Source organism: Phasianus colchicus, chromosome Z, assembly GCF_987193195.1.
Source record: "Phasianus colchicus chromosome Z, bPhaCol1.hap1.1, whole genome shotgun sequence".
NCBI lineage: Eukaryota > Metazoa > Chordata > Aves > Galliformes > Phasianidae > Phasianus > Phasianus colchicus.
This window is the reverse complement of record NC_143476.1, coordinates 69,395,764-69,423,515: the sequence shown is the minus strand read 5'-3', so window position 1 is coordinate 69,423,515 and position 27,752 is coordinate 69,395,764. Positions and strand designations below refer to the sequence as shown.

Sequence of the window (27,752 nt, the reverse complement as noted above, 5' to 3'; positions counted from 1 at the left end):
CGCTTGGTGAAAACAAACCCGTCACCGTTTCGCTTCTTGGTTGTTAGGGTAAAACTAAACGGAGTTTGGCGCGAGGTGCCGTGCTTCGGAAAAGCCGAGGTCGCTCTCTGCTTTAAGTGGTTAAAAGGCAGTGGCAGCGCGTGGTGGGAAAGGTCCCCGTCGCAGACCTCTCTTGTTACGACCTTCAGAACTGGGTGGGCGTGTGGCTCGAGATCCGGGCGTGATGTGCTTCGTTCGTGAGGTCTGTGCCCAGCTCTGGTCTCACCGGGTGGAGACGGGATGGGAACTTTTAGACAGGCCAGCGGAGTGCCGCAGTGATGATGAGGGCCTGGGGCATCTCCCGGATGAAGGAAGGCTGAGAGATGTGGGACTGCACTGCAGAAGGCAGTCTGAGTAGGGATTTTGTCAGTGCTTATAAATATCTAAAGTCTGGCAGTCAGGAGGATGGGGTCTTTTTCATGATGCCCACAGACGAGGGGCGCGAACTGGAACACAGGAAGTTCCATGCGAATGTGAGATGAACTCCTTTACTGTGAGGGCAAGAGCACTGGAACCAGCTGTGCAGATTGGTTATGAGTCTCCTCTGGAGATAATCAGAACACACTTGGATGCTTTCCTGTGCCACCTCCCCTAGGGAACCTGCTTTAGCAGCTTTAGCAGCAGGTCAGACTCAATGATCTGCAGAGGTCACTTCCAACCCCTGCAATTCTGTGATTGTGTGTGTGATTTATTTTTCTAACATAATGTTTAAATGCATTCTTACCTACACATCCTCCTTTATGTGATACCCTCGGCACATACATTTGTGTGTCCTTTGACTTAGCCTTAACCTGACTGTCTCACCTCTTTGTATTATGATCATGATCTACTTTTATTTTTTCTGTTGCACAAGTGTAAGAGTTGGACTTCATGCTCTACTGTACTTTTTTTTTTTTTTCCCCTCTTATTTTTTATTGCAACTTTGGCAAAAACAGGAAGAAGAATAATTTTGGAAGGTCAAAATGGAGGAAATGATAGAGGGTTAAATGCATTTCCAGAACATCTTCCCTCTCTAAAGAAGTCCTGTATGTGTATATTAATCATAGTGATTTACCTGAGGAAACCACTCAGAATGAAAATAAATGTCTCTTTGTCGTTCTGGATGTTGTCTCTTATTGTCTCAGAGCAACTGCACTAGATGGGACTTACCCTTTGCAAGCAACATTTGCTTTAGTTCCAAACATCAAAAGTGAGTAATAAGGCATAAGAAGATTTAATACATTCTACTTTTTTTTTTTTTTTTAACCAACTCTTTATATTTTTCGGTGTAAATTTCCCATTTTCATCATACTGACCATTTCTAGCACCCATTTTATAGTTAATATGCTTATTTAAATGTGGGTCAGTGTCAATAGGAAATCACTGTTTCTGATCTTAAAGTTGAAACTGGAAATACTTGGAGTTCAATCTTGATTTTGTGCTTTGACAGCGGCAGATTACTAGAAATATTTTGTAAATAAGATATTTAAACTTGTATGTGTGTGTTGCAAGCCAAAGAGGCTTATGGTTCATTATGTTGATCCCAACCCATCCAAATTAACACTCAGAACAGTGTGTGGATTGAACAAGAGTGTGCCTTTATTTATTAAAAGGCAGGCAAGCAAGAGAGAAAAAAGATAAGAAAAGGAGAGAGAGGAAAAAAAAGAGGAGAGGAAAGAAAAGCAAGCCACCACTGCAGATCCCGTGATGTCCTGTGAGTCTGTCCTCCTTCTTCTTCTTCTGGAGTGGTGGAGGATGTGGTGGGGCATTTGCCACTGGCTTTCGGGTTGGCAGTGCTTCTTATGCCATATGATGGCCCCTTCCAATTGGGCCAGGAGCTGTAGGCAGGCAGAAGGTGTCTGGTATCATGTGCCATGTGCATGCTGTACCAGCTGTGCTTCTCCTTCTGCATGATGATCATGGTCGTGGTTGGAGGGGGGGAACCCAAGACCTCCTTAACCAAGGCAGATAACTCTTGATTTCTCCACAGCTTGCACACGTGTTTGTTATGCAACCTTTCAGAAGGGTGTTACAGTGCACGCTTTTTTGTGAGCCTTCACAAGATTGTTACAGTTCTTTTCACTAGTTACCAGTTTGCTGCAAGTCCTCTCTTAACCAATCACAAAAATATTAAGAATTCACGGTGTTACAGTTGGGTATGGTGTTGTCACAGAGTCTGAGCCAGAAAGAAGCATGCACAGTGTATTTTCTATCCTAGGTTTAAGTTTTTTTATGTTTTGTTCTGTATTTCTTTTTGGTGGGAAATCACAGAATAGCTTGGAACCAGCCCACCTGGTTCCAACCCACTTCCTGTGGACAGAGAGGAAACCCACTAGGTCAGGCTGCCCGGTGCCCCACCAGCCTGGCCTTGAACAACTCCAGGGATGGGACAGCCACAGCTGTTAGGGGCTTGAGATCTGGACCCATTTATTTCAGATGGGGCCTGATGAGAGCAGAGTAGGAAATCACCTTTCTCTACTGGCCAACCCTCTTTCAATGCAGCCCTGGGTATTATTGGACCCGGTATTATTGGGTATTATCTGGGCTGCAAGTGCACTCTGCTGGGTCATCTCCAGCTTTTTGTGCACCAGAACCCCCAAGTCCTTCTCTGCACAGCTGCTCCCAATGAGTTTTTCTCTAAGTCTGTACACATATCTAGGATTGCCTCAACCCAAGTGCAACACCTTGTACTTGGCATTGTTGAACCTCATTAGGTTCTCATGAGACCACTGTTCAAGCCTGTCCAGGTCAGTCTGCATGGTATCCTTTCCTCATATCACCTGTAACACTCAGTTTGATGTCATCAGCAAACTGGCTGAGGGTAAACTTGATCCCACTGTCTATGTTGTCAAAAATAAGGGAATTAACAAAGTTCAGCTTATGGTATGTAGTCATGGAAAAAGTTTCTTGTATTGAACATGATGTACTAATCAGACTATCATTACTGGTCACACTTTTGTGGAGATACACAATTCACCACTTGTTAAGTTTAAAAACATAGATGGAGTAGTTAGAGGTCTAACAGAAAGGTAGTAGTGGTAGTTTGGTAGTTGTTAATTGGTAGGTTTTCCAGTGGAAGCCCAAAAGGCTCTTTTTTTTTTTTTAATTGCACTTTTGTACTTGATTTCTGCTTGAAAAGATCCTCTTCTTAACACCAACAATGCTATTCCATTGTCTTCCTCCATATCCTCCATCTTTGGGTTCCTGAACTTCCTCAGTGCTACATCACTGAAAACAGGCCATAAAAACTGATGCTAGCCAGCTTGCTGTATAGTATTTATTATTTTGGGCCTGATATATAGCCTACAGACACGTGTCGTTAAATTGTAAAAATCTTTCTTCTTTCCTTTTCTTGCTAGATCCACACGGGTTTACAACACCAAATAATTTGGCCGTGCCAGCCCAGCTGTCTACCGCTTGATGAGAAACTCCTCCCAGAGCTGCTTAAAGATGCAGGATATGTTACTCACATGGTGGGGAAGTGGCATTTAGGGATGTACAGGAAGGAATGCCTTCCAACCCGCAGAGGATTTGATACTTACTTTGGTAATGGGTAGATTTAATCTGTGCAGTAAATATGGTGTTAAAAATGATAGAAGAGTGTTTGATTCTTCTAAGGACAGATTTACTGTTAGTGCATAAGTAAATGAATGTTTGTGTAAGCTTATTTGCAAAGTGTAACTGTTTAAAATGCATTGGTGTATTAAATGTATGTCCAAGCCTCACCAATTTATTGACGAAAATGCCATAATTATTGAGTCCCTCTAAAGAAAGTGTTTATTTTTAAAGAACTGCATTTAAGTGTGTTCCATGATAGTTAAAAGACTTAAGGTGTAGTGACTGGTTTCATTTTCTAGAAGTATCTCTAAAGTGAACATTTTGGGTTAGATCAAACAATAGACATATTTTGTTCTGAAAATAATATTAAATTTACAGTAAGCTGATACATTTAAAAGGGAGAGAAGTAGGCACCACACAATACTGTCTTCATGCTTTGTGAATAGAATATCACTGATTTTCCACTTCCTCTGGAAAGGCATGTAGTGCAAGAATCTTTATGAAACAACATCCAAAATGTTACAGGAATTTAAAAGATAGGAAATCAGTCACCTAGATTTAAAAAAACAAACAAAAAGCCATCATTGGATTGTCCAACTATGTTTATGCTACAGAGCAGTTTGTAACTATGCACTACATATTTTTCCTCTTAAAAAGTTTATTTTCCAAGTATTAATTAGATGTTTCATAGCTTTGCACAAATATTCTTGGTGTTATTTGGATGAGGCTGTCACTAATGCATCCCATGTCACCTGATACTGAATATGAAGTTGTTAACATCCACTAGGATGGATTTTAAAAACTTTCATTGAATGGAAAAATTCAAAACACATCATCTTGAAAATAACTTTGTCACTATTAATTGCCACTGCCCAGTTTTACAGTTGGAAAATTAAGATAAACTTCATCTATGCTTTCTGAAGTCCACGCTCTTCTAATGCTAGGTATCCAGATTAAGAGCCTGATTGTGCTATATTCCCTTGTAGATACTGATGATTCAAGTTGAAAATGGTGGGAAGAACAGTTCCTTTAGTTTAGAACAGTTTTGTCTCTTGACTCTTAAGAGAGTTTGAGACTATGGCTTCACAAGTGAATGAATAAAGTGTACTTTAATATCTCTTTCTTCATTCTACACTTATCCTTTTTGCATGACTAGTAATACTTGAAGCTGCTGAATAAGATTCAAGTAGAGTTCTTCCATTCTGAAGTTTTATCCTCAGCTTTAGTTTGGTTTTGCAGAACTTCAGAATATAATTTTGCAGATTTTGCTTTTTTTTTTTTTTTTTCTTTTCTAGGGTATTGAAATATACATCTGAAATCTAATTGTAGAAGCAATAATTATGAGATCTGAATGATTTTAAAGAGTTTTTTTTCCTGGTCTATAAAGAGTAAGGCACTCCGTGCTTAATAGTACAGTTCTTGGTGGGAGCAAATCTACACCTCTAGATTTTTTTGTCTTTTGGTTATCTTCAAATTGTAATATCTTCTTTTCACCAATTGGGGGCAGCAGTGGATCAAAAATGTCTTCATAGCTGAAGAAACACTTCATTTTTGGGTGTTTTTAAATAAGTATAAGAAAAAAAATCACCAAATAACAACCGAAAAGGGAAACAAACAAACAAAAAAAAAAAACAAAACCACAAAAAACAAGTACTAAGATAAAGTAGTCCAAACTTTGTAATAGAGAGAAAAGTCTTACATGAAAAAGCATACAATTTTGTACTATGATATAAATTTATAGTGTTACTGGGATAAGTGACTTACTTCACTAACAGTGTATTGGTTTATAACTTTTATCAAAAATTTGAATATAAATGTCACTGAACTGCCTTCAGACGATTTTCTGTGCAGTGAAATTACTGTCTGTAGAAGTGATAAAAAGTCTGTGTGTTCAGTGTTGAGCTATTTAGTCCTATCATGGGCTGTCACTGCAGATTATTAAAAGTTGGATGAGTTTCTCATCCCTAAAGCTCTAAAGTTTTGACATTTTTATTCGGCTCTCTTTCCCATGTATCTGCTTCTGTGATGTTATATGGGCCTCTTTACTTGTCATCCTTTCTAGGTTATCTTCTGGGGAGTGAGGATTATTATTCTCATGATCACTGTGTGTTCATCAAACCAAAGAATGTAACACGCTGTGCCCTGGACTTCCGTGATGGAGAAGAAGTCGCTACTGGTTTTAAAAACATGTATTCCACGAATTTATTTACAGAAAGAGCTATAGACCTTATAGCCAATCATAACACTGAGAAGGTACAGTCAGCAGTTCTTACTCGCACTAAAGAATATTAAAATATATATATATATATTAATGCAGAGGTTCTATCTAGGCTTCTTAGAAGGTTACACAGAGAACAGCTAAATGTGAGAAGTAGCACTGATAAAACTCATCTTTTCTCCCTGTACAAATGAATTTGGTTTGCACAACCCTAGCCTACTGCCCTTCTCCATTTTATTTCTAATAATAGGAGCAGTATTTATTAAATTTATTTAATAAATTTATTAAAATGTTCTAGCATATTGCTCTCCTAAAAAAAGAGTAGAAAGCTTAGTGGAAGAATTTTCAGAGAAAAAACTCATAACTGTGTTATGAAGAGAAGGTCAGTTGATGTTTTCTCACACCTTTGGATAGGTCTTTTACCAAAGGTCCTCTTAATTTACTTAGTATGAATTCAAATCCTGCATTCAGATCATTTATAAAAACAGTGAAGAGAACTGGCCTCAAAATGAAACTCTGCAGTATCCCCTTAGTGACTGGCTGCTAGGCTGATGTAACCTCATTTACTGCAGTCCTTGAGTGTGACCCATCAGCCAGTTGTTCATCCATCATATTGTGTTTTTGGCTGGCTGCATGGTGGACATTTTATCCAGAAGGGTACTGTGAGAAACAGTATTGAAAGCTTTGCTGAACTCCAGAATGACCAGGTCTACTGACTTCCACTGGTCAAAAAGATTGATAGCCTTGTCATGAAAGGAAATTAAATCACTTAAGCAAGACCATCCTCTTGTGAACCTGTGCTGGCTTTAACTAAAGGCTATATTGTCTTTCAGGGTTATTTCAGTAGCTCCAAGAATAGTGTTCTCTGTGATTTTACCAAACACTAAAATTAGAAGTCTAGTGCGTGTTTACGAATTAAAGCATTTTTCTTGCATGTAGTGCTTTGTGTTAAACTAATTTACATTCCTTCCCTTCCACCCCAGCCCCTCTTTCTTTACCTTGCTTTTCAGTCTGTCCATGAGCCTCTTGAGGTTTCTGAAGAGTACATGAAACCATATTCCTCCATTAAAGATGAAAAGAGGCGCCATTACGCAGGAATGGTGTCTCTTTTGGATGAAGCTGTAGGAAATCTTACTGATGCTCTGAAAAAATATGGTCTTTGGAATGACACTGTTCTTGTTTTCTCTACTGGTAAGTTCATTTGATTATATACTTTCAGTAATATCTTTGATACAATGTCTAACTAGCTGAGTGCAGGGACATCTGGCCTTTGTGTTGATCCTCAATGTAATTTGTAATTACAGAAGATGGATGAAGGAGAAAACTCAAACTGGAAGGAAAGCTCTCCTTTCCCTTATGGCTTTTTTATATATGACTAAAACAGTTCTCAACAATTATCAGTAGAAATGGAGGATGCTCCTATTGGAGTAAAAACAGTGTTATAAATACAGAGTAGTGCAGTAAAATTGGAGGCATTTTACTTGCCACTGAGGTCACTGAGTATCTATCAGAACTGAATCCTTACTGTGAGTAATCTAACAAATTCATATGTCCTGTGCAGTAGGTGGCTTTCTGGTCAATCTATAAATTGTTATAGGTTGCAGAAGGCAAAAACTGTCAGTTGGCAAGCACTTTGAAACCAGAACTCATTTTTTCTCTTACTTTCATGTAACATGATTTTTGCACATTTCTAGATTAAAATATTTCACTGGCATGTTGCACCTGAGAAGCAAAGGTCTGTTAATTTAGGCAAATGCAAATAATAGATTATACAGCAATTTTCTTTGTTTCCAAACTAGAAATGAAATGGAACCTTTCTGAAATACAGCTGCTTGGCTGTATTTCAGGGAAATAGATGTTCTTGTTTGGTTGGCAGTGGGAAGCTGCCTGTTAAAAATCAGTCATTTGCCCATGCTTGACACATCAGGGCTGTCGAAGTGCATTTTATATGGACATGCTGAGGAAAAAAAAAGCCAAAATCAAAACAATCAACCAACAGCCCCCAAAAAGCAAACCTGAAAAGCGGAACTCAAATTTTGATAAAAATGCAATGATTTATTTTGAGTTTATCAGCTGCTTTGGAATTTCAACTTAAGTCCAAGCCTTTTTCCCTTGTGATGTTGCATATGTGTCCAGGTTTTGTCTCTAACAGGATTTGATAACTTTTCTGTGCCTGTTTCCGTTTACAGTGTTTTCATATTTAGAACTGAAAGTAAGCAAAGCCATATGGAAAATGATACCAATACTTATTCCATGTGGAAAAAATCCAGTCTTTGTTCATGGGGTCCTGGTAGAATTTTTTCAGCAATGTTTTTTCAGTACATTGTGGAATAAAACTAACAACATCTCAGCTGGAAGTCCAGAGTATTTTGGAATTAAAGGGACAAAATTATTTTTTGTTTATAAGATGCTTTTTTTCCAAATAATCACAGTATACCCTGCTTTTAACAGTAGTTATTTTACAATAAGTTACATGTGCTTTTCAGAGGAACTCAGACAGGAGAATCTAGTATCTCTTATCTAATGGGACTTGTCTTGACATCAGTGAAGTTTTAAACTGCCAGGAGAGGAATTTAATGATTCAAATGCAAGGAAATTGGGCCTAGATCAAGGAGGTCACAGGGCAGTGATGCATTTTTTCCAGTGTTCTCTCTTTAGTTCACACAACTGTTCCTTATAGGCATAAAATGTTGCATACATTAAAGACTCAGTTTTCAAAAAATCAAATGTTGAAACCATTAACTGCTTTTTAAAAAGTGAAAAATCTATTCAACTTTTTCATATTCTGTCTATCGCTTTTGCAGCTGGTGTCTTTTAAAATGGTCATTAGAGAGTGGTTGAAAAGAAACCTAAGAGGGTCTGCAGCTGGGTGTCTTATGCAGAGAGCTGTGCTATGCGAGATCTCTTTGCAAGTTCTAGTTCGCTATTACATTAGTGTTCACTGATAGTTATAATATAAGCATACACCTAAATGGCATTACCTAAATTAATGAGCATGCAAGTTTGGTCTGCAGTGTGGCTTGACAGGATTTATGGGTTTGTTTTGTTTTGTTTTTGTTGTAAAATCAGTGCTCTTGTATGTTTGGGCTTTAGATCTTTCTAGAGTTGTTTGGTACTTTCCTTGTAATGAAAGTATACCTTCCCTCACATGTCTTACATGTTTTACTCTCTGCCTTCTGTTGCTTATTTAATGCTGTGTTTAGATTTCTCTTCACCCTTTTTTTCCTACCTAGTTTTATTCTAGCGTACTTAAACATTTTCTTCAGCTCTGTAGGACCAGATAAGAGCACTGAACCCACAGGCCTTGTTCCATATGACTAAAGAGGCACATTTTCATGTATGACTAGGAGTTATCTTCAAGATAATTCCTTCTATGTTGTGAAGTTAAGAATCAGTGAGGTTAATTTAGAAATTTAAACGAAGACTAGAAGGAGGAGTCTAGGGAATGATAAATAGTATTCATAATTTTATTGGGCTGTGGTTGCATTTCTTGTCAGCATAGTAGTTAAAGATACAGGACCATAAAGACACCACTAGTTTTCTTAAAAGCCCATGTAGTTCAGTAAGTGTAGTTTCAGAAAACAATAGAGGAGAAAGAAGTGAAGCCTCTACTTTTGCAGTAGATTTTACTTTACTATTTACTGTTCCTTTCTTTAGTTACAGCCAAAATTGACATTTTGGTGTTTGTGCCTCACTATTTTGAAATTCACACAGTGTAGAAACTGCAGTGATCATTTGCTGCTGTTTGCTACACCACTTAGCATTGAAACAAACGTGTCTTCCTGTCGATTCTTTCACTGTTCACTATCAAACAAAACAAAAGATCTCTTTTTAGTGAACACTCAAATAATCTAAAACGTGATATGATCTTTGCTCTCATAGTGGATTTCCTTTTGTTAAAATCCTCAGTGTTTTTTCCTATTTGTATAATGTAGTGGCTCAATCAAGATTCACTTGAAAACATGCCAGCTGGCAAATGGAACTACTGCACATTTTACAAGGGCTTTGCAAATTGTATAGAACTCCGGTTTCTCTTTAGAGGAAATAAAAGGCCTGATGGATGTATTGGGCCAAGAATGAAGTCATCTGATGATCAGTAAAGTCTCACCACCTCTCAATATATCATGTACATCAACACTGCAGGTCTTTTTCTACAGATACACGAGCAATTTTGGCTGTTAAATGAGGGAAAAAAAGGATAGTAAGTGGTATTACATTTATGTATCAAATAGCAGAGACAAACAACTTTTTGACTGCTTCAATGTAAAATGGAATTTGCTTTGCACATTTTGTATTGCAGATGCAAACACTTTCCACTGATAAAATCAGTGGTGAAAATAAAGTCCTTATTTATTTAAGCAAAAGAGATGAAAATGAATGCAGCAATGTCTTGAGTGTCCATGTCATTTATCCATTTGAAACACAAAAAAACAACATACAGTTTATTTTTCTTTTTAGAAAACCAAAGAGAGTGTAACTACTGCTTTCTTGAAGAGGACCTTGATTTAAAATACCCAAAGGTCATAATAAGCATTCTAGTTGTATAAATTTAGCTCAGTACTATTAACACTGTTTTAGAAGCCCAAGTTTTGCTTCAAATGTAGACCTATATTTGAGGTAAGAAGTGGAGATTTGCTGTCTATGGCATGTGTTTAAAGTTCTTGCAAAATGCAGCAGGTTATTTGAGTGGACACTTGCCAACATTAGAAAGCACAAATGAGACTTCTGTATTCAGTTCTGTATTAGAGGTGATATCCACTGTCTTATTTAACTTTCAGTTTTCTAGTATTCTAAACTATTTTGAAGCAACACCACATAACACCCTCTCTTCCAGCCTGACAGTTCTTAAAAGTGGATTAGCACTGTAGTGTCTCTTTGTTGCCATTTGAGGGCTTTGAACAGTAAAATATGTAGAGTATTCCTCTTCAATCCAGGGCTTACACTGCTAGAAGAAAACTACATAAATCCTCTTAATGATGAAGGATGTGACAGTGATGACTGTTTTCATTCCAGAATATGTTTTCTTTTGTATCATTTTAGAATTATGATTAATAGAAGCACAAATTCTCTTGGAAGTACTTACTAATGTTTATACAGCCTCTCTTACACACTCATGTATTTTTCCCTAGAAATTTATATTATCTTTCTGTATTAAAGAATTCTTGTTACTCTTTTTTGCTTTATTTCATCTTAAGCATATAATTTCATTTTATTTTATTTTAAGCATATTTTGGCTTTTGTCTGATAAAATGTTGTGCATTTTCCTTCTTCTTTGTTACAAAACAGGAATCTGACTTTTACTGGACTTTTAAAATCTTTTTTATATCTTCCTTATGTCTTTGGTCTTGAGTGAACTTCCATCTATTCTCTTTTGTAGGTAAGGAACTTCAGGGAGACTTTTAGTTTTGTCTAAAGCAGCTGGAAGACAGCTGATTGGAAAAGTTATTATCTGACTGTATTGTTAGGTGTGCTATCAGACAGAATTTTTAATATACCTCCTCAGTTATAGCAGGTTTATTGAGTAACAGGTTTAATCAGTCCTGTCAGGAAACTCTGAGAAGTTCAGTGTACTGTTATCAAAGAAAGTGCCAGAGCATATGCATTATTTACATAGGCATCTAAGTTGCAAGCACCTTCAATGAAAACATCTGAGTTTGTGTATTTGAAATTTCTATTTTTGTCTTGACTGTTTAAGTTTGTTATTCTACAAGCAAAAGGTGCATCATACCACTGCACTTGTGCTAACTGCAGGTATTGCTGGTGAGTGAGAAATAATGGAAGGTGAAGAATGATTTGGGTTGGAAGGGAACTTTAAGGTCATCTAGTTCTAACCCCCCCCCGTTGTAGGCAGGGACACCTCCCTCTAGATCAGATTGCTCAAAGCTCCATCCAGCCTGGCCTTTAGCACCTCCAGGGAGGGGTCATAGTTAACCTGTCTGGGCAACCACCCTCACAGTAAAGAATTTCTTCCTAATATCTAGTCTAAATCTACCCTCTTCCAGTTTAAAACCATTTGCCCTCGTCCTCTCACTACATGTCCATATAAAAAGTCCCTCCCCAACTTTCATGTAGACTCCCTTCAGGTACTGGAAGGCCACTATAAGGTCACCTCAGAGCCTTTTCTTCTCCAGGATGAAGAGCCCCAGCTCTTTCATCCTTACCCCGTAGTGGAGGTGCTTCATCCTGCTGGTCATCTTTGTGGCCCTTCTCTGGACCAACAACAGCTCCATGTCCTTCTTGTGTTGGGAGCCCCAGAACTGGATGCAGTACTCCAGGTGGGATCTCACGAGAGCAGACTAGATGGGCAGAATCACCTTCCTTGACCTGCTGGTCACACTTCTCTCGATGTAACCCAGGATATGATTGGCCTTCTAGGCTGCAAGCACACATTGCTAGCATATATTTGGTGTTTCATATTCCAGTACTGGCTTTCTATTTTTTTTTTTCTTCCAATTTTCCCCAATAAAGTATGGATAACATCTAAATTAATGCCACAAGATGCAGATAGTTGTAATGAAACATCTAAACTACCTTGTAATTATGTTATGAAAAGCAGAAATGTTATCTTATGAAGGAAATTAATTTCAAAATGAAAGCTGAGAAAATATTGATACTCAAGAAATATAGTGTCTTTCTTTTTATCCTATTCTAAAATCCTGTGAAAACCTGAAATGTTTTGTAGGAAATATTTATTTGTCCTTGATTTCTTATAACATTAAGTCCCATCACCCCTCCCTATTTTTTCTCATGCAAAACTTAGCATTCTGAAATTGAATTCCTGAACAGAGGGTAACCTCATGGCAGAAATACTCACTTCTTATTAGGCTGTGTTTAAAACTTCTGCGTAGCCAGAATCTGGTATTTTTCTTCCTGATTTAAGGAAATGCCAGTACCTAAAGTGAAGTTCACTTGTAAATAAACTCAGGAATTGTTGATTATCGGTGTTGATAGCTGTCCATTTTTGTTTAAAGTTTTAACTTAACCATGCTAGTAGTTATCCTAGCAATTTTTTTTTTCCTCAGGCTGAGGGTAGTGATGAATGCTGAAAACAGCTAATTTTACACATTAATGGCATTTAATAATTTCACACCACTGTTAAAATTTGTGTTAGAGTATAATTCCTATACAACTATGCTGGTTTACTCTCCATTATAGTGTTAAAAAATTCGTTATACTTTCGTTATATTTCGTTATATATTCGTTATATATATCAAAATCTTCTGCACTCAGTTTGATGATCTCATTCAGTGCTCTGTCAGTGGGAGAAGTCCATTTTTTTCTTAATTATGTCCTATTTAAATTGCTTACTGCAGACATATGAGAAGTTTTTCAATTATTCACATTGGTTTTAGGTTAAAATTTCCCTTTGTATTTCTCTTGTGTTTAATTATGGTATGCTAGTATTGACCTGACAGAGCAGGGTCTGTAACTGAGACCCGTTTAGTTACTGAAGCTGCTTACAGTAAAATGATTACCCGAAACTGTCTCCACTAGTATTATTCCTATTGCTAAAACTGTACTAGGGAGTAGAGAGGATTAAAAAAAAGAGAACAGAATGAAAAAGGACATTGTATATGCAGCTGTTGGAAGGCCGTGTTTTAACTGTTGGAATCTTTGTATAAAATTCATTTTTTCCATGAGATCAATTTTTTTTTTTTTTTCCTGTGTTAGAACAGTCAGGAGAATAAACAGACAATTCTGTTAAGCTGAAAAAAAAAAAGTGTTGATTTATCTGAACACTACTCTGTAAAAACATGGTGCTCCGATGCAGGAGGAGTATTATGTTCTCTTGATGGAAAATGAAAGCCCTATGGGTGCACTTAAATCTTGATGAAAATTACATGAGTAGAATTTTTTAGGAGAAGGTGTGGTTTTCTGTTTCCTCTGTGCCTCTAAATGAAAGGCTTTCAGTAGTTCTTCTGTGATACACACTCAAAAATCTGTATTAAATACTAAAAGAAAGATATCATAGTGGATCAGTTGTTTGAAGACTTTAAGTAGCTTTTCTCCTGCTTGTGTTGAACCTTCAAGGCTGCTCTTTCCATTGAGCGTGTACAGCATCATAGTGAAGTATACAATGGGTGTCTTTTCGTCCGCAAATCTTAACTAAATGAAAGTCGTTTGTTTCACTGAAAATGCATGTTTCCTGCTAGCCATCAGAGGAGTGTGCTTACATTTTGTCACACTTTTAGCACAACTCAAAAATGAAGCAACAAATGGATCTTTCAAATGCAATATGGAGAAATAGGAAAGAACTTGAGTTCAAATTAAGGGCAAAGTTATTCTCTAATTCATGCTGTGAGTAGCTTATCCACAGTGTAGAACTCTGCTCTGTATGCTGTACTGTCTCTCTCTCTCTCGCTCTCTCTCTCTTTTTTTAAACAAAACCTCAATGGGAGTTCCATACTTGGAACATGTACAGAGTAAGCAGCATTCATGCTGTGAAGATCAGAGGGGAGAAATTCTCTCCAAATGTGATCTTTTACCACTGCTATTGACAGGCCTCTCTGTTTAACTCTGAGTCACAATCATGAGCTTCAGTCATATAAAGGGAAGGCTCTGAAGTCCTGTTCTGTGACCTGGACTTTCAGTAAGAATGTGGGAGGTCAAAAATAATATGCATTCACAGAGCTATGCATTGAAGCTGTCTAGTGCTTGCTCTAGACAAGTGTCTGGCACTAGTAAATGCTATTTAATTCCCCTTTGCCTATACAGAATTCACCCTCAGAACTGGGAAGAAAAAAAAAAGGAAAAAAAAACAACAGACCAAAACCCAACAACAACAAAGTGTCTGCTTATATTCTTGATACTGGTGGCTGATGGAATTTGTGTCCAAAATTTGTGTACAGTAATTCTGTACACAAATGGACAGAAGCAAGAAAGTTATGGGGAAGTTGACTTTTTTCCATCCTTTGCTTTTATCTTAGTGTCTGTGTTTTGTTTATCTTTGTCTAAACTTGTGTGCACACTGTATGTTACTCATTTTACTTATTTTTAAAATATTTGCAAACTTCAGAAAGTTGCTTTGTAGAAACATTGTGTGTAGTGCGAAGCACTCCAATGACACACTCTGTTTTCAGTGGTATTGAGATTACCATTGTTAGCCTGGCTTTTTAAAGTTTATAAGCTAGGTATAAAATAACTTCACAGTTAACTTTTAATAGACTTTCCAGTTCTGCTTCATTGTGGATGGACCCTTACACTGGCCTCCATATGGTAGTGATTAGGTATAAGAGCATGACTGCACATAAAGCCCCAGTCCTACAGAGAAGCACTCGATATAGAGGTTATAACAAATGCTTACAGAACCAAACTGTGGATGAATTAGATATGCCATATTATTCCTGCCATTTTTTTATATACTGGTTGCTTTCATTAATATCTAATTGTTGTGGATTAAAAGAGCCTGAATAGTCTCTTGTATTCAAGGTTGAGTTGCATTTGACTTTTAGAATACAATAATGTCAGATAGAAAAAACAACAATTCAATATTGCAAAAGATATAGAATTAAACAAAAGAGATGGCAAAGCAACAACTTCAGTAATCCTATGTGGTAGTTGTTTTGGATAGTTAATGATGTGTCCCCAGTCCACTTTGTCATGTAGTTCATGCTCTGTTAAGATGATTGTGCTTCCTGATGGCAGCAAAATGGTAGGATCACATTAGATTTTTGAGATGCAGGATTAGAAGACAAGTCTGTTCTTGCTGTTTATGATTCATTTTAAAGTCTCCTAAGGCAGAAGCACAAGAAGAAAAGGAAAAAAGGCCTTCAAAATGTGCCAGTTTGTATTCCTTTTCAAGCTTTCCTCGTGCTTACTTTTTGCACAGTGGAAATGCATTAGAAACTTGAGAGATGGAAGGAGTGCAGTCTGTAAGATCTGGTGAATATGGCAGTCTCTGATTGTTCTGCCTGTTTTGGGTAAGCAAATGGTGAAGTGTCTTTCACTTTGTGTAGGGACTGTATCTTGGCAAAAAATTGGGTGAATAAGCCTTTTCATTTTTTCTCATGACTTTTCATAACCTTAAGTATTCCTTGTCCTCTAAGCTGTTTTATAGTATGGCTATGAATTTACAAATACATCAGGTACTATTAAATCATCAGATACTATTAAAGATATGAAATATTAAAATATAACCAAATGTATGCCTTTTTCAAATCAACTAGTCTCTTACCTATGTAGGTCACTCCAAATGTAATGCCTTCTATTTATGGGGACTGCTCTGAAAGTAGTGCCACCTATTTTATTATGTTGGACTGCAGCAAGCTCTTGCTTTTGTGCACCAATATAGGAACTAAAGGAAAATTGATCACTGATTTACTGAAGCAGCATACAGTATTGTCTAGTCTGCGTTAAACATTTGGAAGAAGCTGCAGATGTTATAAGATGGCCCTAGTATTACCAGGAAAAAAAAAAAAAAAAAAAAAAAAGCTCAAATCCATGCTGAGTTGTTCTGAATCTGTGTTCTTTGTTTGCATTTTCTTTTTTTTTTTCCACACCTTCATGTTCACAAGCATGCTATGGCTTGGCTAGTACATCTGCTTTTGAATGTTTCAGAATTAAAGTACACTTCAAATAAATGTGTGAAAGCTAAACTACAGAAAAAAAAAAATAGAGGTTCCATATGAAAGGTCAGTGCAACTGTCTTTTATATTTTTTTTCACTTTCCATCATTCTATTTTGTCCCTGTTCATTGTAGGGGATTTGGTCTAGATGACCTTTAAAGGTCCCTTCCATCTCTAGGGATTCTATGATTCAATGTTATTTCTGTGTATTTAACATAATAGATCTATATCTGGGGAAGATTTTACTTTAGCATGTGTTAAAGCAGTAAGATTTTTTTCTCTCTGCTTTAATCCATAAGTAAGTATAACCAGCAGAATTTACTTAGAACATTTGAATATAGAGAGGTTGAATGCCTGGGAATTTGTACATTTTACAGATTTCAAGTTAAAAAAAAATAAAGGACTTATGTAGTAGTAGGACTTATGTAGGAAATATAGTAGTTTTTTCAAATCACTCCTGTTCTGTAATCAGATATCATATCAGCTAGAATTGACTTCAAAAATGGATAAAAAGTTTAGTGTTGTAGTTCTGTGCCCTTTCCTTTCAATTTTCTTCATCATCCATTTCTCTAATAGATGTTTAGAAGGAATTAAGCTTTTGGTGCCATGAAATACAAATTGCTTTTTTAGGGGACTTTGTAAAGAATCTCCCCTTGGTGAGTGCGAGAATTTGCACTTTTCTTTGAAGCACTTGTTGCTGCTGGAAATTTTTTTTTCTGGACTACGTGGTTTCATCTGAATGACATTTCAGATTGATTACTCAATTGGGTGGAAGAGAAAGTTTGATTCTGGTAATACAGTAAAGCTATGACTTCTGTCCTGCAAAAAAATATGTACTGTGAAATAAATTATTGTGTTTATCTAGCAAGATAGGATAAAAAAATTTAAAGTGTGCAAATCTCTATTCTGTTTTGTGTCTTTGATTGCCTAGAATAAGTAATTTTCATAATTTAAGACTGTGGCTTTTGCAGGCTGGGAGCAAGAACAAGAATCATTGCATAGGTAAAGTGCACAGTAGGCTGTGGAAGAAAAGCTGTTGCTTTTAAGTCCTCTGTCTTAAAACTAATGAAAAAAATTGGATATAGATAGCAAAAAAACATTAATGTGCAGAAGGAAAGATGAGCTTTAATTTTATGAGCTGGAAAAGAGACCATGGATATATTTATGATAATGTGATCTAGTGAATACACCCTGAAGTGAAGAACAATAAAAGAAACTAAGTAATAGTAGGAGTTCCTAAGGATGATAAAATAAGAGAAAAAATAAGGTAAGAAACACACTCCCCACTCACTGACTCACTCTTTCTATCACCTCTTCAAAATGCTGGTGAAAGCCAGCCTTAGAAGATACCTGGATGCTCAAGCAGAAGCAGCAGAGACTAAAGACATCACTCTTGATACTCATCTGGATTATTGACAGGATGGCAGTGAATATAGCAGCTGTGCAGAGAACAGGTGCAGAGAGGATGTTGTAGCACAGATGAGGAGGTCAATTTGGACCATGATGAAATAATCTGGTATAAGGAAACAAAATTTTTGTGACTGTGAAATGATGAAAGATGAGTGTCAAAAGCAGAACATTAACCCTCCCAACTGTAGGATAGAGATGAAGCCTAAGTGGACTCAAAGGTTATACAGAAAAAAACCCTATAAAACACTAAGGAAATCTTATAGTGTCTATTTTCATGGAAGAAAGGTAAGCAAAAGTAGATCAATTAAACAATTGCTGAATGAAAAACAGTGCTCCTGGCATCTCCTGGCAATCTATAGGATTTAGACAGATGAAAACAGATTATCGCAAGAAGTTATGTGGATAGATCATACTGTTGTTCATCTAGTGTGCATGCAGAAGAGAATGTTTTTTTTCTGTTTGTTTGTTTGCTTGCTTGCTTGCTTGCTTTTAATGAAACAGAGTTGGAAACATAAGGGTCATGTTTAATGTTGGGAAATAAAATCTGTGATAGTGAAGGCTAGCACATGGAAAGTATCTGTCCTTCTTCATTGCTAATAAAGTTGAACTCAGAGAGAGTTTTGAAGTACCTCTGTACATTAGTCCTGGGTTTTAAGATTTGGCCATGGATACATGTAACAGACAGGGTAAACATCTGATGTAAAACTGGCTTGGAGACTGCTTACTGCCATGTCTGTTGTATGTTCTTAGCTCTTCACACTAAAGTTTGAAGTAATAAGCTCATTTTTCCCTTCTTTCATGAGGACTTTTCTTTGTATCTCATTTTTTTTTCAGCTCAATCTTAATCTTTGTTCTGCTTTTGATATACATTCCTACTAATGTTCTTCATACTATTTGCAACTTTATGCATCTTTGGGCGTCTTCATATGTCTCATATGACTGGAATATGTCTCTTAGTAGTATTATAGTATTTCTTCATCTTGAAATCCCTCTTTAAGCAGGAAGAAACTCCCACACTTACTATATGAACTTTCAGCACTGCAGCCATGTAAAATGTTGCCTGTGCTTGTTTTGAGATGTGACCTCTAATTGCATTTTCTCATGTTAATATATATAGCCAGTGCTTTGTGTACACAGAAGTGAACTGACCCTGAATTCTCATTAACATTCTAGAGTTGCTTGAACTTAGTTGAGAAGAAGCAGGAGCAGCAATTTCACTTGTTTTACAGCAAATGGCTTCAAGCAAAAGTAATAATGAAGCAACTGCAGTATGTGCTTTTCCTTATAAACCTCTTATATTAGATGCAATCTACATATTTAAGCTATGCAAAAGATTATTACTGATCATACACAGAGTACTGCAAGTATCAGATTACTGCACTGCTTCTAATAAGTTGCAAGGGAATATTTTAATAAATTGGCAGTGAACGAGTTGAAATATATTGACATCTGCAAAATTTTATGGTAGTTCTAATAATTATTCAGTCTGCTTTTGTTTGCGCTACAACACCATTGAAATCATTTTGAAATCAAATAAGCATTTGTTATCAGTGGATCTTAAGAATGATGCTTTTCTGTCACATCCAAATTCTTACAATTGCATTCTTTTATTACTGTTCACATGAAGAAAAAAAAGAAAAAAAAGTTGCTTCCGTTATTGTTCTCTGAAAGTTGTATGTGGAAAGCTGAGGTTTCAAATACACAAAATCATATCTTTCTTCTTGAAATTACTTCATGTTATGCTGTGTAAATCTGCCTTCAGGTTTTATACTAGTGCTTCTGGTTGACTGAAAAAGCAAACCTATGTTTAAGAGAGCTTAATAATTACAGATTGCTGACCACAAGAGATTCACATTGACTAGGTGGTGTTAACTACTGCTAGTCAACAGCTGCAGTTACAGGATAGAGACAACAGAAAGAAAAACACAATGAAGAGAAGAAAAAAAGAAAATGCTTGTCTCAAAAATGTCTGTGTGGACACTGATGCTGATGTGTGGAACTGTGAAGTCAGGGGCTTTTTTCTATCAATGTTTTTTTCTGCCCACAGGTGTTTTTCTGCCCTCTGTACTTCTCTTCACAGGTGATTGCCCCTGAGGTTGCTCAGCTGCATACAGGGGCTATGTGTGGCTTCCTGTGATTCTCTTCAAGTGACCTTGAGTAGTTTGAACATTCTTAGTAGTTATAATGAGTTTGGTTTATTAATCAAGATAATTTTGACAGAATTAGGTTGAGAATAAGCTCACATGCAGTTGTACCAGCGTTTGTTGAAAGACTTTTGGCTCTTGCACAATCTGAGAGCTTAACTCTTTAAATTAATTTGGTCAGAACCAAAAGAGGACATCTTACTGCAACTAACGGCAAATGAGAAGGGGGCTCCTTGCTGAACAAGGACCTGAAGACCTTCAGTAATTTAGTGGGTCAGTTATTCTATAATGCTGAGAAAGACTTCAAGTTGGATTTTTGAAGAATTACTAACTTGTCCTTGTCAAATTGAAGGTAAAGAAAAGACAGGAGTTCTCAGCTCACATATATGGGTTGGGTAGTGGTAGATCAGAACAGCAGAAGTGTTTACAAGGAAGACAGATCTTCAATTTTAAGTGTGGTGCTTGGTGAGCTCAAATCACAGGGTGCTATCATCCTCTTTTAAGTATGCCTGTACCGGGACACACTGGGCAGTCCAAGGCTAAAGCTCTGTTTATGGTGAAATTGAGCCAAGGAACTTGTCAGTGCTTCATGAATTTTTCTTCTTAACCACTATCAGCAATGGAACTGGAAACTAGTTGACCTGAAAAGGATAAATTTTCTAGGGTAAAATTTCTAAGGAATGATCATTAATTACATACAGGCATGAAAACATCAACTACAATGCCTACTAAGAGCAAGATATGCAACTTGAGTGTTACCTTGAAGTCTAAGTTTTTTCTATGTGAGTATGGACAGCTACCTCTTGAAATTGCTGAGAATATGTATTTGAGAAATGGTCAGAAATGGCAGAGCGTTGCAAGAGGAGAGATTTCATGACTTCAGGATTCAGGAAACATGATCAAAAGTGTCAGAAAGTTCAAGGATAAGGATGATGATGTTGGAGAAAGGTTGAATCTTTCCAAGAGGAAATTGCTGGTGACCTTACTGAACTGCCATGGTGTCTCGAAGGTATACTGCAGTGATTAAGATAATGAGATCAATTAGAAAAGGGATTATTTTGGCATGCGATTGGGAAAGGAAGTCATAAATTTTGAATAAAATAATCTCTGTTAAACAACAAATTTAAGGACTTCTTCTTATTGCCCCTTTGAAAGTTGCATTATTGAGGCAACATTAAGAAGAAGAACATTACCTGTACTTCTGGAAAACAACCTAGTATTTTTATTATTATTATTTCAAGGAAATGTGTTCAGTTATAGCCAGCTTAATGTCTTCTTTCTTAGATTTGGCAATATATTACTCAGGCATTTTTCATGTCAGCATAGAATCGTAGAATGGCTCGGGTTGCAGTCAACCAAGTATCGTTAAGTTCTGACTCCATGTGCCACAGGCAGGGCCAGCAACCTCCAGATCTGGTACAGGATCAAATTTCCCAGGGCCCCGTCCAACCTGGTCTTGAACACATCTAAGGACAGAGCATCACAGCCTCTCCAGTCAACCTGTTCCAGCACCTCACCACTCCCTCTGTAAAGAATTTCCCCCTGACATATAATCTAAACCTTCCCTCCTTGAGCTTAAAACCATTCCCCCTTGTTCTGTCACTGTCTACTCTTGTAAAAAGTTGATTCTCCTCCTGTTTATAATCTCATTTTAAATACTGGAAGGCTGAAATGAGATCCCCTTGCAGCCTTCCCTTCTCCAGACTGAACAAGCCCAACTCTGTCAACCTGTGTTTGTAGGGCAGGTGCTCCAGCTGTCTGATCAGAAGTTAAAAGAGTAAATATCAAGTAAAAAATGATGTTGAAATATTAATTCAGCAAGACTGTTCTCTGCTGTTTCCCCATCCTAAAGACATGCAGTGCTGAAAATCTTAAATTTATGGAAACTGATTTAAAATGCTACTTAGATCATTGAAGGGACAGAACACTTTTAATTTAGACTTCATTTTCTCTTCATTATCTGCGTTTCTTTGCTGCCATATTATCTTATCATATAATCCCTTTCTCCTCTATAAACTTGATTCCATTTGGAAAAGCTGAGTTAGCTTTAGGGCGGTCATAGACTTGGACAGTGGTGAATGTATCGGTGCAAGACTGATGCATTTTCCATCTTGTCAGTGTATACTTAATAAACTTATCTGTTTCATTTCATTGTCATCTTGAGGAAAATGAAATAGACTACGGTAGACAGAATGATTACAGCAGACTGCAAAGTAATTAACCACCTTGAAGTTTAGGACTAGTATTACAAAGATTTTTCTTTCTACTTTTTTTCATTTATTTGGCTGGGAGAATTGTCAGGTGGAATTTCAATTTTTGTGGTTTATATGCTTTTTTTGAGAATTGGCTTAGGAAAGATACATTTGTTAAGGTACTTGCAACTCTTTTTTGAATGTCCAGTATTGCTAGTAATAATGAAAGAGTTCTGTTTCGTTTTAATGTTTTATGCCACTAGATGTGTGCTTCTTTCTGATTATGAACTGTGCCAGGATTTCCGGGGTATAGATAGGGCCCCAAGTGGGTAAGAGCTCAAGTCACTCCTCTCAAGGAAAAGTGATGTGAAAAACAGATGTATAAATTCGTCCAATTGCCTGAATCAACTCATATTGTTAAGGCAGTGCATATGCCCACTTAATATTAACTGGGGGAAAAAAAAAAAAGACATCTGGGGCCCTGCAGATGAGCTATAAAAATCATAGACATACAGGAGTTGTGCTGTTGCTAGATGAGCAAAGAACAACTGAAATGCTCATGACACTAAATTGTGGCCCTGACACTTCTGTCATTTCAAGTGAACTTTTTAATTCTCTGTTTTGTTTGTGGCTGTTCCTGAGCTGGCTGGAGAGTTTCAATGCTGACTAGTTAACACTGACTGCAGGAATTGTTATTGGAATGGCTGACAGCTGTCTGCCAGCCTGTCTGCACAGCCTTCCTGTGCTCGCTGCTGCTCGGCTGCACACTGCTATTGTTCATCTGGAGCCTTTCTCTTAAAATCTTTCCCAGCTGTATCCTGATATGCTAAACCACTTAAATTAGCTCCAGATTGCTCTGTTTATTTTGGGTAAGGTAAGTGACAAAGTGCAATCCTAACAGTCCTCCTCAAATAAACACAGAGGAAAAGGCGGCACAGGATATTATGATGGAAGATGCAGATTCTAGACATAAGCATGAGGCTTTAATGCATGTAAATTGGATCATTTGTCTCTCCTGTTTGCATGTAATTCTAAAGTTTGGCAGCTTCACAAGCCTGGAAGTTATAGTTTAAAGGAAAAAAAAAAAAGTGTTAGGTCAAAATATTCTTCCTGAACCAATGATTCTCTAATGTTTGTAGCCTTCTCTGCAGTCCACGCACATCTTAGAACTTTAGCTGCATCTGAATTCAGGGAAATGTGTTGTATAGAACTGATCAGCGATAGATACAAAGCTAGTTTTAGGCTGGATCATGTTCTCACATGTTAGAATTTGTTCCTGTTCTCTTACCTTACAGCTGCAACTTGAGCACAAAATAGCAGGCCTCAGGTCAGGCATTTTCCATATGTTTGGAAATACAGATACGTTAGTTTTGGCTGATTGGTGCTTATATAGACTGTAAGTACAGGAACAGTTGCCTGACTTCCTGCTTTTTTCCTCAAAAAGTTGCTATAAAAGTGTCCTAATTAGATCCTTTTTTTTTTTTTTTTTTTTTTTTTTTTAATTTTTGTAACAGCACTACACTTGTTCTAAGTGAATTCACACTGCTTCCAGAAGCAGAGGAAGCAACCCAAAATATATTCAAAATAAAATTCCAAATGCTTTTACTGAATGAAAACACCTAGACACTGCCAACTATTGGACAGTTTCTGGCTCTTACAAGCTTTACGCTTGAAGTTTGGTGCTTCCTACCATATTCACAGTCATTTATCAGTCCTATCCACTCCTCTGCTTATGGAGGAGTGCCTGTCTACCACACCTACCTCTTCTGCTGGTAGAGAAGAAGGGAGTGTACTTTAAAATGAAATGAGAATTTTAACAGTCTTCTAAATTAAATGTATAACCCTGATTTTACGTGAAAAGAGGGAGCATACGGAAGGGACTCCGTTGTTCCCTTTAGCAAAGAAGTAGCTTTGCTTCTCCTCTCATCTTGACAAAGTGTTTAATCAGTTACTCAAAAGCAAGAAATTGGAATAAGTACCTTAATTATTGACCATATTTGCACTTCAAACATTTTGTGAATGTTTCATGCTAGAGTATATACAGTAGCATTTAGCTGCAGGAGTATAAGGAGCTTGAAATAATCCTTTTTCCCATTATTTCGATGATGCTTCAATTTGATTAAGTATTTTGAAGTGTCCAGATCTGCATTTTAAATTAAACAATTATTGTTTAGGGTTTTGTTTTGTTTTTGTTTTTGTTTTTTTGTCATGTCTGTTCTCGCTTTTAAAATACTGCATGGCTTTAGACAACCCTTTCAAACAGAGCTTAGCATGGTTTATGTGTCAGACAGATGTGTGCTAGATCAGCTTACTGCAGGGGCCCATGAGGAGAAATTTTGGAGCATGGAGTTTTCTCTTACAGCTTCAGAAAAATTCAGGAGTTGAAAAATATAGGAGGTTAAGCACAGGTGAAAAATAGAAAAAAAGCTGCAGCATGGAAATACTGACTTTGAAAAGTATTGTTGGTACAGCAAGAGTTTTTGGCAAATATTTTGTAACTTTTTTCAGGAAATAAGGTATCTTTTGCACAGAGTCAGGATTGTTAGTCTGAATCTGCTCTTTACGGACTGTAGTGGCATCTGTACATGATAAACAGTTGGAGGTGAATAGATACATGATAACTATTTGCATTTATTGTATCCTCAGTGCTTAAATTTTCTCTTGCTTTGCACTTTTATATATAATACTTAAAATGTTTTTCCTTTGCTGGGTTCTGAATAGGATAATGAAGTGGCTTCATAGTCAAAAAATTTCTTCGCACACATCACTTGATTTTTTTTACTTTTTTATCAACTCCTTATGGAATGCTTCATTTAAATGTTAGTTGGTTATTTCTTGCTTTGTTTATATATGAATATATACACATACAGATCTGTTAAACTTTTGGATGGCTACTTTAGAAAACGAATGTAGGTGTCTAAGTGGATTTGTGTATTTAAATTTAACATTCTTACGATGAAATATGATGCTTGTTGATGCTTTCAGATATAAACTGTTTTATTCTTTTGTTGCTTATAGCTAAAATTTAATTATGCAGACTTTGTTCCACTGAGATATCTAAATGTCGAGAATAGTGAACTGTTGCACTGAAAGCGGGTTGTTGTTTGTTGTTATTGTTTATTTGTTTGGCTTGGGTTGTTTTTTTGGGGGGGTGGGGAGAGAGGGATGGGAAAGGAGAGGAGAGGAGTCTGTGAAGACTGTTATTTTTCTTAAAGGAAATACTTCATTATATGCTGTAATTTTTTTTTTGTTCCACATTTTTGAAGCATTTTTTATTTCATAAATGCCAAAAACAGTTGTTAAACTTATTATAATAATTAGGGTTACTAACACACAAACTTAGCATTATAGTTCTGCCATTGCAAGGTTGTATAATATATATTACAAATTTAATGCCTCTGATTTTATCGTTTTATGAGAATGAAAGGTTTAGAAGGTATAGAAATTAAAGATGCTTTCTGTAAGGAGGCTTGTGAGTAGCTCCTTACCTGGAGTAAGAAAACAGAAAATCTTGAAAAGAAATACTGGAATTAAAACTGCTTAATAACAGCATCTAATACAGTCCTGGATGGATCTGTGGGGAATTCTCAGGAAACCTTCTGCAATGAGCTCATCTAGAGCAGTTTGCCAGGCATGTCAAGGGGACTGTGAGGTGAGGCTTAACTTTGTTGTGGTCATAAGAAGAATACAATCATGAGACAGAAAAGGGTGCTCTAATTAAAAAAAAAAAAAAAAAAAAAAAAAGAAAAAAGAGTAAGTTACTTTGCTATAGTAGAAACAAGATCTAGCCTTCTAGCTTTTAGAGAAAAAAGTAGATTGCTGCAGTGGAATTGCCAGGAAGATTTTCCTGTAGTTTTTACTATCTGTTGCCTATGTGGTTTGTCTTTATTATATGAAGTAGGCTGCTGCTTCTGTTGCAATGTCATTCAGTTAAAAAGTTTGTCAAACTGAAGTTTGTCAAGTTGGAATTTATACATGCTTCATTACTTGTTGCTCTCAGAATTGCTTCATTCCTGTTCTTTATTATCAAACTGTTCTTCAAAGAAGCTGTATTCATTAAACTGTTTACTACTTGCATGTGTCCCACGCCACTGCATAGATACAGTGCACTCATCAGACTGTTAGGCAGCTGGCAACTCCTCAGAGAAGAGTTAGGGAGACACAGAATGGCATATCTGTTTACTTTTGTTTATTGATTCCTTTAAGAACTCCTGTAAAACATCTTTGACAGTTTACAGATCAGCAGATATAGCAAACAAAATTCTTTCTCATTTATATGATAGTGAATATTAATTAAAGAACCAGATGTTTGTGAGGGAAAAAACATTGTCCTTCATTTTTAAAGGTATAGAAAAGACGCACAAGGTTTGTTGTGCTTATGTTGAAAGGTTTTTATTAAAAAAAAATTATTACCTTTACCAAAACCCACAATATTTTGAAAGACAAACATCCTGTTATATGAATATTTTTTGGAATATAGTTTATATTATTTGAATTTCATCCAGAATGTTGTGGTAGGAAAATGCTATTTCTGTTGTTTCAGTTTAGACCTTGAAGTGTTTCAGTGTGGACAACGTTGTACTGACTTTAAAAGGGGAGAGAAAGTGATTGAATGTAAACAGAACCAAGACTGAAAGAATGTAAAAACTGTCTAACGTGAAATGATTTTGCTCTTGAAGGCATACTCGAATAGTTGCTAGAGTTAGGAGAATTATATATACATATACGTTTTTTTGTTTACCGGCAGAAGTTATCATCAAAATGTATGGCAAAATTTCTCCAGTACGTTAAAAGTCGTCAGAGGACATAGGGTATTGTGTATTGTTAAAGGAAAGAATATTTCATCCAGGATTTTATCAAGGATGTGTTTCCCACAAATACATTCATATGGAAAACATGACATAAAGCGCGCTGCTGTTTACAGTCTGAAAGCTGTATTGGTTTAGGGATTTTAGATCTACTAATTTTGTTAGCATCAGTTCCACTGAAGTTGCTCAGTGTGGCAGTTCTTTTAGAAGAGGATTCTTATATTTTGGTTTCTGAAGGCCAACACAAAATTACAACACAATTATGCTACTCTCAGAAGACATGAATAGGCAGGGGATGATAATATCAGAGATGAATCTAACTTTTATATCCAGAGATTTTTGTCCAATTTCTGATTCTCAGAAACATCTACTGCCCTTCAAAGACAACTCTACCTATCAATACTCACTTCCCTCAAATCTAACAGTTATAGGATCTCTCCTCAGTACTTAGAACTGTTGATATGTTTAATTTTCTTATTAGAATTTTTACTTTCTTACATAGCAAGAATAACACCTCTTCCCAAGTCAGTGCAAGCCTGTAATTGTTTTTTTTTATTGCTATGTTATACTGATTTCTTTATAGTCAACAAAAATGAAGTTAATTCAAGTGTGCACTTTGCTCAAACCAAACTTTTAAAGTTACTGGGATAATACTTCTGTTTATTCAGTCCTTATTTTGCTATTTACCTTACATATGCCTCAAATATCATCTTATAGAAGAAAATCCTGTCAGAACGATAAAGAACATTTCAGGTGCTCCTGTCTTAAAATAGCACAAAATGATGGGTTTGATAAGCATGCTGAGAGAAGACAGACATAGCTAAACATCTATCAGAGCA

The 27,752-nt window shown here is 36.6% G+C and overlaps 1 protein-coding gene across 1 annotated transcript in view; it reads left to right on the top strand.

The window, feature by feature from the left end:
- The window catches only part of ARSB (arylsulfatase B), a 65,067-nt gene that overhangs the window by 331 nt on the left and 36,984 nt on the right, over nt 1-27,752 (top strand). Inside the window, exons 2-4 of the mRNA XM_031610155.2 lie at nt 3,378-3,564; nt 5,639-5,829; nt 6,778-6,985. Of these exons, the coding sequence (XP_031466015.2) occupies nt 3,378-3,564; nt 5,639-5,829; nt 6,778-6,985 (586 nt within the window). The remainder of the gene's footprint in view (nt 1-3,377; nt 3,565-5,638; nt 5,830-6,777; nt 6,986-27,752) is intronic.